General features: G+C 42.1%; 1 protein-coding gene across 4 annotated transcripts in view; it reads right to left on the bottom strand.

Moving 5' to 3' along the window:
- Positions 1-18,287, bottom strand: part of alpl (alkaline phosphatase, biomineralization associated) — a 165,139-nt gene that overhangs the window by 82,665 nt on the left and 64,187 nt on the right. For all 4 annotated transcript variants that reach the window (XM_067970681.1, XM_067970682.1, XM_067970679.1 and 1 more), the window contains one exon: positions 13,891-14,066. In XM_067970681.1, the coding sequence (XP_067826782.1) occupies positions 13,891-14,066 (176 nt within the window). The remainder of the gene's footprint in view (positions 1-13,890; positions 14,067-18,287) is intronic.

The raw sequence follows: 18,287 nt of genomic DNA, 5'->3' as shown, positions 1-18,287 counted from the left end.
TACAGTGTGATGGATAAATGATACAGTGGGATGGATAAATAATACAGTGTGATGGATAAATGATACAGTGGGATGGATAAATGAAACAGTGGGATGGATAAATGAAACAGTGTGATGGATAAACGAAACAGTGTGATGGATAAATGAAACAGTGGGATGGATAAATGAAACAGTGGGATGGATAAATGAAACAGTGGGATGGATAAATGAAACAGTGTGATGGATAAATGAAACAGTGAGATGGATAAATGATACAGTGGGATGGATAAATGGTACAGTGGGATGGATAAATGAAACAGTGTGATGGATAAATGAAACAGTGGGATTGATAAATGATACAGTGGGATGGATAAATGAAACAGTGTGATGGATAAATGAAACAGTGGGATGGATAAATGAAACAGTGGGATGGATAAATGATACAGTGGGATGGATAAATGAAACAGTGTGATGGATAAATGAAACAGTGGGATGGATAAATGATACAGTGGGATGGATAAATGAAACAGTGTGATGGATAAATGAAACAGTGGGATGGATAAATGAAACAGTGTGATGGATAAACGAAACAGTGTGATGGATAAATGAAACAGTGGGATGGATAAATGAAACAGTGGGATGTATAAATGAAACAGTGTGATGGATAAATGAAACAGTGGGATGGATAAATGAAACAGTGAGATGGATAAATGAAACAGTGGGATGGATAAATGAAACAGTGAGATCGATAAATGAAACAGTGAGATGGATAAATGAAACAGTGAGATGGATTAATGAAACAGTGAGATGGATAAATGAAACAGTGCGATGGATAAATGATACAGTGTGATGGATAAATGAAACAGTGAGATCAATAAATGAAACAGTGAGATGGATAAATGAAACATTGTGATGGATAAATGAAACAGTGGGATGGATAAATAATACAGCGGGATGGATAAATGAAACAGTGGGATGGATAAATAATACAGTGGGATGGATAAATGAAACAGTGAGATGGATAAATGAAACAGTGGGATGGATAAATGAAACAGTGAGATGGATAAATGAAACAGTGGGATGGATAAATGAAACAGTGTGATGGATAAATGAAACAGTGTGATGGATAAATGAAACAGTGGGATGGATAAATGAAACAGTGCGATGGATAAATGAAACAGTGGGATCGATAAATGAAACAGTGAGATGGATAAATGGAACAGTGGGATGGATGAATGAAACAGTGTGATGGATAAATGAAACAGTGTGATGGATAAATGAAACAGTGGGATGGATAAATGAAACAGTGTGATGGATAAATGAAACAGTGTGATGGATAAATGAAACAGTGGGATGGATAAATGAAACAGTGTGATGGATAAATGAAACAGTGTGATGGATAAATGAAACAGTGTGATGGATAAATGAAACAGTGTGATGGATAAATGAAACAGTGGGATGGATAAATGAAACAGTGGGATGGATAAATGATACAATGGGATGGATAAATGAAACAGTGTGATGGATAAATGAAACAGTGGGATGGATACATGATACAGTGGGATCGATAAATGAAACTGTGGGATGGATTAATGAAACAGTGAGATCGATAAATGAAACAGTGAGATGGATAAATGAAACAGTGTGATGGATAAATGAAACAGTGGGATGGATAAATAATACAGTGGGATGGATAAATGAAACAGTGAGATGGATAAATGAAACAGTGGGATGGATAAATAATACATTGGGATGGATAAATGAAACAGTGGGATGGATAAATGAAACAGTGTAATGGATAAATGAAACAGTGAAATGGATAAATGATACAGTGGGATGGATAAATGAAACTGTGGGATGGATAAATGAAACAGTGGGATGGATAAATGGTACAGTGGGATGGATAAATGAAACAGTGTGATGGATAAATGATGCAGCGGGATCGATAAATGAAACAGTGGGATGGATAAATGAAACAGTGGGATGGATAAATGATACAGTGGGATGGATAAATGAAACAGTGCGATGGATAAATGAAACAGTGGGATGGATAAATGAAACAGTGAGATGGATAAATGAAACAGTGCGATGGATAAATGAAACGGTAGGATGGAAAAATGAAACAGTGGGATGGATAAATGAAACAGTGAGATGGATAAATGAAACAGTGAGATGGATAAATGAAACAGTGAGATGGATAAATGAAACAGTGGGATGGATAAATGAAACAGTGGGATGGATAAATGAAACAGTGGGATGGATAAATGAAACAGTGTGATGGATAAATGATACAGTGGGATGGATAAATGATACAGTGGGATGGATAAATGATACAGTGGGATGGATAAATGAAAGAGTGGGATGGATAAATGATACAGTGGGATGGATAAATGAAACAGAGGGATGGATAAATCAAACAGTGGGATGGATAAATGAAACAGTGCGATGGATAAATGAAACAGTGGGATGGATAAATGATACAGTGTGATGGATAAATGAAACAGTGTGATGGATAAATGAAACAGTGGGATGGATAAATGATACAGTGAGATGGATAAATGAAACAGTGGGATGGATAAATGAAACAGTGCGATGGATAAATGAAACAGTGTGATGGATAAATGATACAGTGGGATGGATAAATGATACAGTGGTATGGATAAATGAAACAGTGGGATGGATAAATGATCCAGTGGGATGGATAAATGAAACAGTGGGATGGATAAATAATACAGTGGGATGGATGAATGAAACAGTGGGACGGATAAATAATACAGTGGGACGGATAAATGATACAGTGGGATGGATAAATGATACAGTGGGATGGATAAATGATACAGTGGGATGGATAAATGAAACAGTGTGATGGATAAATGAAACAGTGGGATGGATAAATGAAACAGTGAGATGGATAAATGAAACAGTGGGATGGATGAATGACACAGTGGGATGGATAAATGAACAGTGTGATGGATAAATGAAACAGTGTGATGGATAAATGAAACAGTGGGATGGATAAATGAAACAGTGTGATGGATAAATGATACAGTGGGATTGATAAATAATACAGTGTGATGGATAAATGAAACAGTGCGACGGATAAATGTAACAGTGAGATGGATAAATGATACAGTGGGACGGATAAATGAAACAGTGGGACGGATAAATGATCCAATGGGATGGTTAAATAATACAGTGGGATGGATAAATGAAACAGTGGGATTGATAAATAATACAGTGTGATGGATAAATGATACAGTGGGACGGATAAATGTAACAGTGAGATGGATAAATGAAACAGTGGGATGGATAAATGAAACAGTGGGACGGATATATGAAACAGTGTGATGGATAAATGATACAGTGGGATGGATAAATGATACAGTGGGATGGATAAATGAAACAGTGAGATGGATAAACGATACAGTGGGACGGATAAATGATACAGTGGGACGGATAAATGAAACAGTGGGACGGATAAATGATCCAATGGGATGGATAAATAATACAGTGTGATGGATAAATGATTCAGTGGGATGGATAAATGATACAGTGTGATGGATAAATGAAACAGTGCGATGGATAAATGATACAGTGGGATGGATAAATGATACAGTGGGATGGATAAATAATACAGTGTGATGGATAAATGAAACAGTGGGATGGATAAATAATACAGTGGGATGGATAAATGATCCAGTGGGATGGATAAATGATCCAATGGGATGGATAAATAATACAGTGTGATGGATAAACGATTCAGTGGGATGGATAAATGATACAGTGTGATGGATAAATGATTCAGTGGGATGGATATATCATACAGTGGGATGGATAAATGATACAGTGTGATGGATAAATGAAACAGTGCGATGGATAAATGATACAGTGGGATGGATAAATGATACAGTGGGATGGATAAATAATACAGTGTGATGGATAAAAGATTCAGTGGGATGGATAAATGATACAGTGTGATGGATAAATGATACAGTGGGATGGATAAATGATATAGTGGGATGGATAAATGATACAGTGTGATGGATAAATGATACAGTGGGATGGATAAATGATTCAGTGGGATGGATAAATGATTCAGTGGGATGGATAAATGATACAGTGTGATGGATAAATGATACAGTGGGATGGATAAATGATGCAGTGGGATGGATAATTGAAATAGTGGGATGGATAAATAATAGTGAGATGGATAAATGAAACAGTGGGATGGATAAATAATACAGTGTGATGGATAAATGATACAGTGGGATGGATAAATGATACAGTGAGATGGATAAATGAAACAGTGGGACGGATGAATGATACAATGGGATGGATAAATGAAACAGTGTGATGGATAAATGATACAGTGTGATGGATAAATGATGCAGTGGGATGGATAAATAATAGTGAGATGGATAATTGAAATAGTGGGATGGATAAATAATAGTGAGATGGATAAATGAAACAGTGTGATGGATAAATAATACAGTGTGATGGATAAATGATACAGTGGGATGGATAAATAATACAGTGTGATGGATAAATGATACAGTGGGATGGATAAATAATACAGTGGGATGGATAAATAATACAGTGTGATGGATACATGATACAGTGGGATGGATGAATGAAACAGTGGGATGGATAAATGATACAGTGAGATGGATAAATGAAACAGTGGGACGGATAAATGATACAATGGGAATGCATAAATGATACAGTGGGATGGATAAATGAAACAGTGGGATGGATAAATGAAACAGTGGGATGGATAAATGAAACAGTGTGATGGATAAATGATACAGTGGGATGGATAAATGATACAGTGGGATGGATAAATGATACAGTGGGATGGATAAATGAAAGAGTGGGATGGATAAATGATACAGTGGGATGGATAAATGAAACAGAGGGATGGATAAATCAAACAGTGGGATGGATAAATGAAACAGTGCGATGGATAAATGAAACAGTGGGATGGATAAATGATACAGTGTGATGGATAAATGAAACAGTGTGATGGATAAATGAAACAGTGGGATGGATAAATGATACAGTGAGATGGATAAATGAAACAGTGGGATGGATAAATGAAACAGTGCGATGGATAAATGAAACAGTGTGATGGATAAATGATACAGTGGGATGGATAAATGATACAGTGGTATGGATAAATGAAACAGTGGGATGGATAAATGATCCAGTGGGATGGATAAATGAAACAGTGGGATGGATAAATAATACAGTGGGATGGATGAATGAAACAGTGGGACGGATAAATAATACAGTGGGACGGATAAATGATACAGTGGGATGGATAAATGATACAGTGGGATGGATAAATGATACAGTGGGATGGATAAATGAAACAGTGTGATGGATAAATGAAACAGTGGGATGGATAAATGAAACAGTGAGATGGATAAATGAAACAGTGTGATGGATGAATGACACAGTGGGATGGATAAATGAACAGTGTGATGGATAAATGAAACAGTGTGATGGATAAATGAAACAGTGGGATGGATAAATGAAACAGTGTGATGGATAAATGATACAGTGGGATTGATAAATAATACAGTGTGATGGATAAATGAAACAGTGCGACGGATAAATGTAACAGTGAGATGGATAAATGATACAGTGGGACGGATAAATGAAACAGTGGGACGGATAAATGATCCAATGGGATGGTTAAATAATACAGTGGGATGGATAAATGAAACAGTGGGATTGATAAATAATACAGTGTGATGGATAAATGATACAGTGGGATGGATAAATGAAACAGTGAGATGGATAAATGATACAGTGGGACGGATAAATGAAACAGTGGGACGGATAAATGTAACAGTGAGATGGATAAATGAAACAGTGGGATGGATAAATGAAACAGTGGGACGGATATATGAAACAGTGTGATGGATAAATGATACAGTGGGATGGATAAATGATACAGTGGGATGGATAAATGAAACAGTGAGATGGATAAACGATACAGTGGGACGGATAAATGATACAGTGGGACGGATAAATGAAACAGTGGGACGGATAAATGATCCAATGGGATGGATAAATAATACAGTGTGATGGATAAATGATTCAGTGGGATGGATAAATGATACAGTGTGATGGATAAATGAAACAGTGCGATGGATAAATGATACAGTGGGATGGATAAATGATACAGTGGGATGGATAAATAATACAGTGTGATGGATAAATGAAACAGTGGGATGGATAAATAATACAGTGGGATGGATAAATGATCCAGTGGGATGGATAAATGATCCAATGGGATGGATAAATAATACAGTGTGATGGATAAACGATTCAGTGGGATGGATAAATGATACAGTGTGATGGATAAATGATTCAGTGGGATGGATATATCATACAGTGGGATGGATAAATGATACAGTGTGATGGATAAATGAAACAGTGCGATGGATAAATGATACAGTGGGATGGATAAATGATACAGTGGGATGGATAAATAATACAGTGTGATGGATAAAAGATTCAGTGGGATGGATAAATGATACAGTGTGATGGATAAATGATACAGTGGGATGGATAAATGATACAGTGGGATGGATAAATGATACAGTGTGATGGATAAATGATACAGTGGGATGGATAAATGATTCAGTGGGATGGATAAATGATTCAGTGGGATGGATAAATGATACAGTGTGATGGATAAATGATACAGTGGGATGGATAAATGATGCAGTGGGATGGATAATTGAAATAGTGGGATGGATAAATAATAGTGAGATGGATAAATGAAACAGTGGGATGGATAAATAATACAGTGTGATGGATAAATGATACAGTGGGATGGATAAATGATACAGTGAGATGGATAAATGAAACAGTGGGACGGATGAATGATACAATGGGATGGATAAATGAAACAGTGTGATGGATAAATGATACAGTGTGATGGATAAATGATGCAGTGGGATGGATAAATAATAGTGAGATGGATAATTGAAATAGTGGGATGGATAAATAATAGTGAGATGGATAAATGAAACAGTGTGATGGATAAATAATACAGTGTGATGGATAAATGATACAGTGGGATGGATAAATAATACAGTGTGATGGATAAATGATACAGTGGGATGGATAAATAATACAGTGGGATGGATAAATAATACAGTGTGATGGATACATGATACAGTGGGATGGATGAATGAAACAGTGGGATGGATAAATGATACAGTGGGATGGATAAATGACACAGTGTGATGGATAAATGAAACAGTGTGATGGATAAATGAAACAGTGGGATGGATAAATAATGCAGTGTGATGGATAAATGAAACAGTGTGATGGATAAATGAAACAGTGGGAAGGATAAATGGTACAGTGGGATGGATAAATGAAACAGTGTGATGGATAAATGAAACAGTGGGATGGATAAATAATGCAGTGTGATGGATAAATGAAACAGTGAGATGGATAAATGAAACAGTGGGACGGATAAATGATACAGTGGGAATGCATAAATGATACAGTGGGATGGATAAATGACACAGTGTGATGGATAAATGAAACAGTGTGATGGATAAATGAAACAGTGGGATGGATAAATAATGCAGTGTGATGGATAAATGAAACAGTGTGATGGATAAATGAAACAGTGGGATGGATAAATGATACAGTGGGATAGATAAACGATACAGTGTGATGGATAAATGAAACAGTGTGATGGATAAATGATGCAGTGGGATGGATAAATGATACAGTGGGATGGAGAAATGAAACAGTGTGATGGATAAATGAAACAGTGGGATGGATAAATGATACAGTGGGATAGATAAACGATACAGTGTGATGGATAAATGAAACAGTGTGATGGATAAATGATGCAGTGGGATGGATAAATGAAACAGTGGGATGGATAAATGATGCAGTGGGATGGATAAATGAAACAGTGTGATGGATAAATGATACAGTGGGATAGATAAACGATACAGTGTGATGGATAAATGAAACAGTGGGACAGATAAATGATACAGTGGGAATGCATAAATGATACAGTGGGATGGATAAATGATACAGTGTGATGGATAAATGATACAGTGGGATAGATAAACGATACAGTGTGATGGATAAATGAAACAGTGGGACGGATAAATGAAACAGTGGGAATGCATAAATGAGACAGTGAGATGGATAAATGAAACAGCGGGATGGATAAATGAAACAGTGGGATGGATAAATAATGCAGTGTGATGGATAAATGATACAGTGGGATAGATAAACGATACAGTGTGATGGATAAATGAAACAGTGGGATGGATAAATAATGCAGTGTGATGGATAAATGAAACAGTGGGATGGATAAATAATACAGTGTGATGGATAAATGATGCAGTGGGATGGATAAATGATACAGTGTGATGGATAAATGAAACAGTGAGATGGATAAATGAAACAGTGGGACGGATAAATGATACATCGGGATGGATAAATGAAACAGTGGGACGGATAAATGATACAGTGGGAATGCATAAATGATACAGTGGGATGGATAAATAATGCAGTGTGATGGATAAATAATACAGTGGGATGGATAAATGAAACAGTACGATGGATAAATGAAACACTGGGATGGATAAATGAAACAGTGGGATGGATAAATTAAACAGTGGGAATGCATAAATGAGACAGTGAGATGGATAAATGAAACAGTGGGATGGATAAATGAAACAGTGGGATGGATAAATAATACAGTGGGATGGATAAATGATACAGTGGGATGGATAAATGATACAGTGGGATGGATAAATGAAACAGTGGGATGGATAAATAATGCAGTGTGATGGATAAATGATACAGTGAGATGGATAAATGAAACAGTGGGATGGATAAATGAAACAGTGAGATGGATAAATGAAACAGTGGGATGGATAAATGATACAGTGTGATGGATAAATGATACAGTGAGATGGATAAATGATACAGTGGGATGGATTAATGATACAGTGGGATGGATTAATGATACAGTGTGATGGATAAATGATACATTGGGATGGATAAATGATACAGTGTGATGGATAAATGATACAGTGGGATGTATAAATGAAACAGTGTGATGGATAAATGAAACAGTGGGATGGATAAATGAAACAGTGAGATGGATAAATGATACAGTGGGATGGATAAATGATACAGTGTGATGGATAAATGATACATTGGGATGGATAAATGATACAGTGTGATGGATAAATGATACAGTGGGATGGATAAATGAAACAGTGAGATGGATAAATGAAACAGTGGGATGGATAAATGAAACAGTGAGATGGATAAATGATACAGTGTGATGGATAAATGATACATTGGGATGGATAAATGATACAGTGTGATGGATAAATGAAACAGTGAGATGGATAAATGAAACAGTGGGATGGATAAATGAAACAGTGAGATGGATAAATGATACAGTGTGATGGATAAATGAAACAGTGAGATGGATAAATGAAACAGTGTGATGGATAAATGAAACAGTGAGATGGATAAATGAAACAGTGGGATGGATAAATGATACAGTGTGATGGATAAATGATACAGTGAGATGGATAAATGAAACAGTGTGATGGATAAATGAAACAGTGTGATGGATAAATGAAACAGTGTGATGGATAAATGAAACAGTGAGATGGATAAATGAAACAGTGGGATGGATAAATGAAACAGTGTGATGGATAAATGAAACAGTGGGATGAATAAATAGCACACTGGGACAGATAAATGATACAGTGGGATGGAGAAACTATTGCTTTCCTTTATTAGCTGAGACATAGAATATAAAAATAGGGAGGTTATGCTCGAACTGTATTAAACATTGGTTAGGCCACAGCTTGAGTACTGCATACAGTTCTGGTCACCACATTACAGGAAAGATGTGATTGCACTGGAGCGGGTACAGAGGAGATTTACGAGGATGTTGCCAGGGTTGGAGAATTGTAGCTATGAGAAAAGATTGGATAGGCTGGGGTTGTTTTCTTTGGAACAAAGGAGGCTGAGGGGAGATTTAATTGAGTTAAATTAAATTATGACAGGACACAATATAGATAGAATGGATAGGGAGGACCTATTTCCCTTAGCAGAGGGGTCAATGACCAGGGGGCATAGATTTAACGTAAGTGGTAGAAGGTTTAGAGGGGAGCCGAGGTGAGATTTTTTCACCAGGTGAGTGGTGTGGGTTTGGAACTCACTGCCTGAGAGGGTGGTAGAGGCAGAAACCTTCAACTCATTTAAAAAGTACTTGGATGTGCACTTTAAGCGCTGTAACCTACAGGGCTACGGACCAAGCGCTGGAAAGTGGGATTAAGCTGGCTAGCTCTTTTTCGGCCAGCATGGACAGGATGGGCCAAATGGCCTCCTTCTGTGCCGTAACTTTCTGTGACTCTCTGATTCTATGATACAGTGGATGGATAAACATTAGAGCGGAATGGATAAATGACACAGTGGGATGGATAAACGATACAGTGGGATGGATAAACGATACAGTGGGATGGATAAATGGTAAAATGGGTGGAGTTGTAACTGGTCACTGGAAGATCTAAGTTTTGTTGATCATTGCTGTCCAATCAGAGCAGTTCTCAGATTTAAATTGGATTGACGGTAGAACGGATGGGTTGACAATGTAGGGGGTCCAGCGAAATGGAACTCTTTACAAGCAGGAAGGGAACAAGAGTCAGAGAGGGAAGCCCTGTTTGACTCCACTTGTGCACTATCTGTTGGATAAAGAACACGATGGGGGAGGGGTTTGAGTGAACCATATGCCTGTCCACTCAACCAGAAATGGTGCATGGGATAAAGGACCTTCGCCTGGTTGAGGCGGGGCGGGGGGAAGGGGGAAGGGCATGGAATGGGAAACAAGATTAGTTGCACCCACAAACCTCTCCTGAAATCCATTAATCGGTGGGATGGAGAGCAGCAGGAAGAGAAACGTCAGTGTCCAGGCAAACTCAGGTACCTGCCGGAGTCACTGGGGCTGTAGATCGGGAAGGTTGTCAACACAGCGATTGCCATGCCCACCCGATCGTACTAACCAGGAGGGGGGAGTGGAGCGGCTCCTCCAGTGAGTTAAAGGGGGGAGGTAATGACGGGGGCGGGGTTGGGGAGTTGTGGACGAGCCAGCAGTAGGTTGGAGTCTTTTTTTAAAAAAATGTTTCAGGAGTAACCTCCAGGGGTCCCTTTAAGGACCACCAATTAGGCCGCTCAGTGCCCACTGGGCAGAGTGTATGTGGCACCTACGCCACCCAGTGACACACTCACATGTCCTCAGGGTCCTACTGTCCGTACTTAACCTCGATTTGAATATTGAAACCAGACTCACCGCCTGTTTCGGGCAAGTGCACTGGACGCCCATTTCCACGCCCACTCGAGATTCGAGATGGCCAGGGCCCGGACCCGGGCAACCAATGGACGGGAGATTATATTTTTTCATTTTCACCTGCCGACCCACCCCGATTCTCGGCACAAACGGGTGGACGCATGATAACCACCTTCAATATCTCAAAAACAAACGCTTCTCATCGCACAGGGCCCGACAGGAAATAATACTCCCTGTACAGAGAGGCTCCACTCTCCGTCCAATGAACGGGAAGCAATTCCCAAGTAGGTTTTCATCAATGTTTCCGATGCTAATGAAACAGTAATAAATACATTCACGGCCGCTAAATGGCAAATACACATGGCAACCACTCCCTCGCAGATGGCTTTTATTAAACAATAGGTTATTTGATCTCCCCACATTTTCAAAGCCAATGAATGAAGCACTGGGTCTTTTTATTTTCAAGGGTTTGGGAATTCAAAGCAGTTTTTTTTCTGCCTTTTCAGCACTATTTAGTGACTGATCACAGGGAACATGATTCTCTCTGTTCAACTGGACAGAAATACAATGGTCCTTTGGGAGTATCTCACAGCCGAGGTCATCATTCTATGACCTACTAGGCTTTCAGTAACAAATACAGTACTGTCTGTATCACAAGTCATGGGGCCCCTGACACAAAGATACATTAAGGAGAGGGGGTTTAATGTGATTTCTCCACAATATAAGAGGGAATGTGGAAGAAATATTTTTGACATAAAGTACTCCCCTTGTAAAGATAATAAGGTTAGATTTCTCTCAATGGGCACAAACTAGATACTCAAGGTGTGCTAAGCCACTGAGGTAACTGGCTTCCCCGTGATTTTCATGTCTTAGGCCATCTACACATCCCAGATACACTCCCAGCACAGGCCTGTCCCCTTGCCTTAGCATGGCACCAGAAGGCAGGTATCAAACATTGGACAGCTGCAGGCCTGAGAGGCTCTTAGCTGCTGTGTTAAGGAGCCTGCTGAATAGCAGCAGCCAGAAGTCCCCCCCCATCACCCCGCCCACCCGAAGGCCCAAATATTGTCCCGGGGGAGGGTGGGGGAAGAAAGTGCTTGTAAAATCATTTCAGATGGCTGCTCTTCAATCGTCAGGTTGCTCGCGGAACCCCCAGACTCCTCAGTCCATGGGGGTTCAGGCACGCGTTGAAGCGCCAGGTTTCCTCGGGCTCCCTTCCGTTAAGGCACCCAAAGGTCAGAGGATCAGCAAAGTGAGGCGAGAGGCTACCAATGCCCCCTCCTACCTCGTTTCCATGGTTAAGCTGGGCCTGCATCTAATCCAGGTGCAGGCTCAGTCCTGCCCATCGGGAGAGCCCCAAGAATTGCAAGGGCAGCGCAGTGGAAAAAGAGCCTGATAATGTTTTGGTCTCTTTACCTAAGGAAGGATATACTTGCCTTCGAGGTTCACCAGATTGATCCCTGGGATGAGAGGGGTTGTCCTATGAGGAGAGATTGAGCAGAATGGGCCTATACTCTCTGGAGTTTAGAAGAATGAGAGGTGATCTCATTGAAACGTATAAAATTCTTAGAGAGCTTGACAGGATAGATACTGAGAGGTTGTTTCCCCTGGCTGGAGAGTCGAGAACCAGGGGGCATATTCTCAGGATAAGGGGTCGGCCATTTAGGACCGAGATGAGAAAAAATTTCTTCACTCAGAGGGTTGTGAATCTTTGGAATTCTCTACCCCAGAGGGCTGTGGATGCTCAGTCGTTGAGTATATTCAAGACTGAGATCGATGGATATTTGGACACTAAGGGAATCGAGGGATATGGGGATCGAATGGAAAAGTGGAGTTGAGGTAGAAGATCAGCCATGATGTGATTGAATGGCGGAGCAGGCTCGAGGGGCCATGTGGCCTACTCCTGCTCCTATTTCTTATGTTCTTATGTTAATAAGTGTTTCCCAAGGATAGCAAAGAGGTTTAGGGAGGGGTTCCAGATAATCAGACACACACACACACACACACACACACACACACACAAACACAATTCCCGCAACCCCACCAGAGAAACCATGCAAAATTCATGTTGATAAGCTGCATGAAAGAACAAATCAGGAACTGAAGCAAGGATGGATTGGAGGCAGCTGTTAAAAACAGGCAGTGGGAACAAAATGTAAAAAAGCTGGTAATCAGATATTCACGCAAACCAAGTTTTCCTTTAAATAAATCGGCTGTGTCCATGACATAATAGGAAAAAAATTACTTGGATCTCATAGCAAGATCAAGTGATTAATTACTTAAACTGATGCTCGACATCAAATAGGAGCTAATCACTGGCACAGTAACAGATGGACCAGGCAGACGAGAATGAAATACTGCGCAAGGAGCCAATGCCTGGACATTCCAGCTTTCTGGTGTAGGTGAGTGTCGCATTCAGCTGGGAATCAAAGCCCGAGCCTCCAGTAGATGAGGCGGATGCTCCAGTACACCGTGCCTACACTTCCTGGGCTCCCCTTTAATTAGAACACAAGTTCGCCAGCAGTGTTTAATAGGAGTTCAGTTACCTCGATACCAGGAATGTTGTGAATGAGCTGCTGAGCAATGTCTAAACAGCCCTGATCCAGTGCCTCGATTGGCATGTCAGAGTCTGCGTACCAGTCCCTGTTCACACAATGTGCGTAGGAAGCGCTGGGTGTAGCATGCTGTACCCGCGTGGTGGTTACGATGCCCGTGGATTTACCTGTGGAGAAAAATAAAACAAAAAGAGAGATGAGCACCTGATCATTGAAATGATCTCTGCGCTCCTCCAATTCTGGCCTCTTGCGCATCCCCGAATTTAATCGCTCCACCTTTGCCGGCCGTGCCCTCAGCTGCCTAGGCCCTAAGCTCTGGAACTGCTTCCCTAAACCTCTCCACCACTTCACCTCTCCCTCCTCCTTGAAGAGGCTCCTTAAAAACTGCCTCTTTGACCGAGCTTTTGGTCGTCTGTCCTAATATCTCCTAATGTGGCTCGGTGTCAGATTTTGTCTGCTAACGCTCCTGTGATGCGCCCTGGGACGTTTTAATACGTTAAGGCGCTACATAAATGCAAGTTGTTGTTGTTATTGTTGTAATTACCTGCTTATAGGGGATTTGTACTTCACTGAATGGTCACACCATCCCAATCGCTCGGAGAGACAAACCTATCCGATTGAGAAACCAAAGTGCAGGCCCAAGGCGTGTAGCGCAGGGCACCACCGAGGTTGAAAGGGTAAAAGCGAACGTGAATCAGGACGCCAAGCTGGAGTTTCAAAAGCTGGAAGATTGTAAGTTGAAGGGAGGACTGAGGGGAGGAAAGAATTCCATAGTTTGGATGTCCTGAGAAAGAATGGGTTAGAGTCGGAGGTGATGTTCTGAGCCTTGACGAAGGTAGCGAAAAGAAAGGGTGAGGAACTTCGAAGGAATATTGCAGAATTTCTATGCGCATGTAAATATATACATAGATTAAATACAAACAAATGAACGAATTTGCATTTATATAGCACCTTTCATGACCTCAGGACATTCCAAAGCGCTTTACAGCCAATGAAGTAGTTTTGAAGCGTAGTCACTGTTGTGATGTAGGAAATGCAGCAGTAAATTTGCACACAGCAAGATCCCACAAATATCAATGCGATTATGACCAGATAACCTGTTTTATTAATGATGTTGGTTGAGGGATAAATATTGGCCAGGACTCCCCTGCTCTTCTTTAAATAGCGGCCGTGAGATCTTTTACATCCACCTGAGGGGGCAAATGGGAACTCAGTAAAACTAGAAAATGCCAGGAAGCCATGGACATGAAAGAACAGCAGCACTTTTCAATCAAGGGGAGCTCAGAGTTGATGTTGGGAAGGACAGATCAAAATAGCAAATTTAGAAATGCACAAACATTGCAAACTGCACAAGGTTAAAGACCAAAAAACCATTTTAAATGATACAGGAGGCAAAGTTGAAGTTAATAGTTTGCGGGCTCAAGGCAAAAGGTGAAGAAGATTATTTTTTTGAAGTGATGAGACAGCTAAAGTTGCTAAATGAAAGCAGACAGCACCTCGGACTGGAAATCAGAAAAAGAAGAGAAGGAGACACAGCTTCCTAAAGATGGAACTAAGACCCACAAAATCCCCCTCCATTGCCCTATCCCCACAATCCCCCTCCACTGTCCCAACCCCACAATCCACCTCCACTGTCCCAACCCCACAATCCCCCTTCACTGTCCCAACCCCACAATCCACCTCCACTGTCCCAACCCCACAATCCACCTCCACTGTCCCAACCCCACAATCCACCTCCATTGCTCTAACCCCACAAACCCCCTTCACTGCTCTAACCCCACAATCCCCCTCCACTGTCCCAACCTCACAATCCACCTCCATTGCCCTAACCTCACAATCCCCCTCCACTGTCCCAACCTCACAATCCCCCTCCACTGCCCCAACCTCACAATCCCCCTCCACTGTCCCAACCTCACAATCCCCCTCCACTGCCCCAACCTCACAATCCCCCTCCACTGCCCCAACCTCACAATCCCCCTCCACTGTCCCAACCTCACAATCCCCCTCCACTGCCCCAACCTCACAATCCCCCTCCACTGTCCCAACCCCACAATCCCCCTCCACTGTCCCAACCGCACAATCCCCCTCCACTGCCCTATCCCCACAATCCCCCTCCACTGCCCTATCCCCACAATCTACCTCCATTGCCCTATCCCCACAATCCCCCTCCACTGTCCCAACCCCACAATCCACCTCCATTGCCCTATCCCCACAATCCACCTCCACTGCCCTAACCCCACAATCCCCCTCCACTGCTCTAACCCCACAATCCACCTCCACTGTCCCAACCCCACAATCCACCTCCATTGCCCTATCCCCACAATCCACCTCCATTGCCCTATCCCCACAATCCACCTCCACTGTCCCAACTCCACAATTCCCCTCCACTGCCCTAACCCCACAATCCACCTCCACTGTCCCAACCCCACAATCCCCCTCCATTGCCCTATCCCCACAATCCCCCTCCACTGCCCTATCTCCACAATCTCCCTCCATTGCCCTAACCCCACAATCCACCTCCACTGTCCCAACCTCACAATCCCCCTCCATTGCCCTAACCCCACAATCCACCTCCACTGTCCCAACCCCACAATCCCCCTCCACTGTCCCAACCCCACAATCCCCCTCCACTGCCCTATCCCCACAATCCACCTCCACTGTCCCAACCCCACAATCCCCCTCCACTGCCCTATCCCCACAATCCCCCTCCACTGCCCTAACCCCACAACCCCCCTCCACTGCCCTATCCCCACAATCCACCTCCATTGCTCTATCCTCACAATCCACCTCCACTGCCCTAACCCCACAATCCACCTCCATTGCCCTATCCTCACAATCCACCTCCATTGCCCTAACCCCACAATCTCCCTCCATTGCTCTAACCCCACAATCCCCCTCCATTGCCCTAACCCCAAAATCCACCTCCACTGTCCCAACCCCACAATCCCCCTCCACTGCCCTATCCCCACAATCCCCCTCCACTGCCCTATCCCCACAATCTACCTCCATTGCTCTATCCCCACAATCTACCTCCATTGCCCTATCCCCACAATCCCCCTCCACTGCCCTAACCCCACAATCCCCCTCCATTGCTCTAACCCCACAATCCCCCTCCATTGCCCTAACCCCACAATCCCCCTCCATTGCCCTATCCTCACAATCCCCCTCCACTGCTCTAACCCCACAATCCCCCTCCATTGCCCTATCCTCACAATCCGCCTCCACTGTGTTAATTGATTCCATGTGATTTATATCAATTAGTGTTAATTGTATTCAGGTGGTCCGTATCAATTGGGAACTCTCTTGTATCCATTTATATGAGAGCTGATCTAGGGTGTGGGTTATGTGGATCTCTGTGAATAGAGGCTTGGAAGCAACTGAAGACCAGGCTCCAGTATTTCACCACCAGGCTAACCAATTCATAACACACTGCCCTAAGCTCAGGTTACAGGCAGCAGCATCAGGCAGGCCCAGTCTGCTTTGTTCAGGAGGTTTCTGATCTCATTGCGAGGGGTTTTCCAGTAGGAAGACAAGTGGAATAACTTTACTACAGGTGCTGCCGGACTCTCCAAGTGCAGTCATGTATAAAACTTCCAAGACTCACTGAGATCTGGGGGTCAGGAGACCTTCTAAAAATGGAGTGACCTGGAGTTAGGGAGGGTGGTGCTGAAAATTTTACATGTATTTGCAGATGAATGCATGAAGCCTGTGCTCAGAGGCATTAGCATCGCTCTTAGACAATGTAAAAACTCCTTATGGTTTTCTGTTGTGGTTTCATTACAAAATCTACTGTACATTCAATATTTTTAATTACATTCATAGAATAAAATTTAAAAATTCAATCCAAAATATACTGAACACAACAGGAAAGCTTTGCCACCCGCCAAACTGTACAGGCAACACGTAAATCACTTCCTGCTTCGTAGGAGATGTCTGAACATTTTTACAACTATTTTTTCCATCTCCTTGGGGCCTGCCATTTCAGGGCTCTCAAACTCTCCAGACCACCACTTAGCACATACCGATACACGACAGGTAGCAGGAGTCCGACCCCGGCGACTGACTGGCAGATGCCCCACTGAGACTTCAGTGCTACAGATACTGCTGTGCCCTCAACATCTGGCACAGGAAGGAAGCCACTGTTCAGCACTGGGCAGATGTCAGCCGAGAAGCTCTTGAAATGGCAGGGATGCACAGTGTAGACAACCAGTGTTAAAACTGGGACTATCTTCTGCAATGGGAAGGGTGTTTCATATTACTATAAGGAGGGGCATTTACATAGAACTACATAGAGTCTACAGCACAGAAACTGGCCCAACTGGTCTATAACGGTGCTTATGCTCCAACAAGCCTCCTCCAACCCCTCTTCATCTAACCCCATCAGCAGA

The sequence above is a fragment of the Heptranchias perlo genome, chromosome 32, assembly GCF_035084215.1.
Source record: "Heptranchias perlo isolate sHepPer1 chromosome 32, sHepPer1.hap1, whole genome shotgun sequence".
NCBI classification, from domain to species: domain Eukaryota; kingdom Metazoa; phylum Chordata; class Chondrichthyes; order Hexanchiformes; family Hexanchidae; genus Heptranchias; species Heptranchias perlo.
This window is presented reverse-complemented; position numbering and strand designations above follow the sequence as displayed.